The 2,073-nt window shown below is 39.8% G+C and overlaps 1 protein-coding gene across 1 annotated transcript; it reads left to right on the top strand.

Moving 5' to 3' along the window:
- Nucleotides 1-532: 532 nt before the first annotated feature.
- On the top strand, nucleotides 533-1,357 carry LOC106477375 (RYamide receptor-like; the record flags this gene model as incomplete). Its single annotated transcript, XM_022380977.1, has 1 exon — nucleotides 533-1,357. A coding segment is annotated over exon 1 (798 nt), but the record flags the coding sequence as incomplete, so codon positions are not given.
- Nucleotides 1,358-2,073: the final 716 nt, after the last annotated feature.

A 2,073-nucleotide genomic window follows, 5' to 3' on the forward strand; every position in this document is an offset into this window, starting at 1 on the left:
ATAGTATATTTAATGTTCATGCGGACGCCCAAAGGTTTGTTGAGGCCTGACAACGAGAGTGTATTTCATATTGACGTAATATGTTTTATGTTGATATAAAGTAACCACAGGAACTTTCGTTTTAATGTGCTAAAAATATATTTCATTTTTCAAAGACTGGGTGAAAATTAAGATCCAAACATTAATTATGAACTAATGGTGAGATAACATTCTATGTTTACAAAAACTGGATGAAAGTAACATCGGAGCTTTTCACCAGATGATGCATTTCCCTGAATATATTTCCTTTTCTTCTTCACTCATTTCCGAGCTTATCTACATGAAACTAGAAAACTAACATTTCCATTTGAACCTGTTAACGCTTTTAAGAATGTTTCTCAGGACCAATCAGCACACTGCTTTCTTATGTTTGTATCATATGATAATTTTTTAAATTGTTTCTCAGGACCAATCAGCACACTGCTTTCTTATGTTTGTACCATATGATAAGTTTTTAAATTGTTTGATTGTGTGTTTTATTTTCTCAGGTTATCAGAGAAGATTCGATTTGATAGCAAGAATGACAGAAACTATCCAAGACTTGACCGCTGGTCACTGGGAAACCACGGTGTTCGCTGACCTCAACATTTCCTTGGACCTCCGTGAAGCTAAAGAGGACAACATTACAGCTTCTCAAGTCACCGCAGATGGAAGCCTCGTCCCTATTGGCGTACAGGTGCTCATGTACATTATGTATATCACTATATCCCTTGCCGCCATTGGTGGGAATGGAATTGTTTGTTATATTGTGTTATCTGATCCCCGGATGCGAACTGTGACCAACTTCTTCATAGTTAACCTTGCTGTTGGGGACATCTTGATGGCCGTTCTGTGCATTCCCTTTACCTTTGTGGTCAATCTTATTCTCGGACGGTGGCCATTCGGCGCTGTCTTCTGTGTGATTTTCACCTACGCTCAGGCTGTCTCGGTATTTGTTAGTGCTTACACACTAATAGCGATTAGTGTAGACAGATATATTGCCATCATTAAGCCCCTGCGGCCAAGAATGACCAAACTACAGGCTAAGCTACTTATTTTTGCCGTATGGCTTGTGGCACTGCTAACGCCCCTACCCACAGCCATCGTTTCTAAGCTAGTCCAACAAAACAACACCGACCGATTTCACTGCACCGAGGTGTGGAACACTCCAATCCAAAGATATTACTATAGCATGGCTCTAATGCTCCTACAATATTTCCTTCCGTTGATTGTACTTATTTTCACTTACTCCAGGATCGCTATTGTCGTGTGGGGAAAACAAACACCAGGAGAGGCTGAAGACACTCGCGACCAGCGATTGGCTGCTTCAAAAAGGAAGGTGAGTGTTGTGACGAATCACAGCTAAACTATCATTGTTGTTGTATGTTCTTAATGCGTGCAATAATTCTGATGTGTGAGAACAGGGTTTTTGTTTACTTATACTCACGTAATGTTGCATGGCTTACATCCTCCAATAAAACTGAACTCCACAAAGATGAATGTAGGCCTATGAGAACAGGGCTTTTGTTTACTTGTACCCACGTAATGTTGCATGGCTTACATCCTCATATAAAACTGTACTCCACAAGATGAATGTAGGCTTATGAGAACATTATAGTGGTTACAATAGGAAGACGTCCACAGGTATGATATCAATTAGACGATTGACCATAATGTAGTGTTAACCAGGGTTACGATAGAAAGAAGTCCACAGGTATGATATTACCTGGACGGTTGTGGTTAACACTACATTATAATGGTTACAATAGGAAGAAGTCCACAGGTATGATATTACCTGGACGGTTATGGTTAACACTACATTATGGTGGTTACAATAGAAAGAAGTCCACGGGTATGATATTACCTGGACGGTTATGGTTAACACTACATTATGGTGGTTACAATAGGAAGAAGTCCACAGGTATGATATTACCTGGACGGTTATGGTTAACACTACATTATGGTGGTTACGATAGGAAGAAGTCCACAGGTATGATATTACCTGGACGGTTATGGTTAACACTACATTATGGTGGTTACAATAGGAAGAAGTCC

This window comes from Limulus polyphemus, unplaced genomic scaffold (assembly GCF_000517525.1).
Source record: "Limulus polyphemus unplaced genomic scaffold, Limulus_polyphemus-2.1.2 Scaffold14625, whole genome shotgun sequence".
Classification (NCBI taxonomy): Eukaryota; Metazoa; Arthropoda; class Merostomata; order Xiphosura; family Limulidae; genus Limulus; species Limulus polyphemus.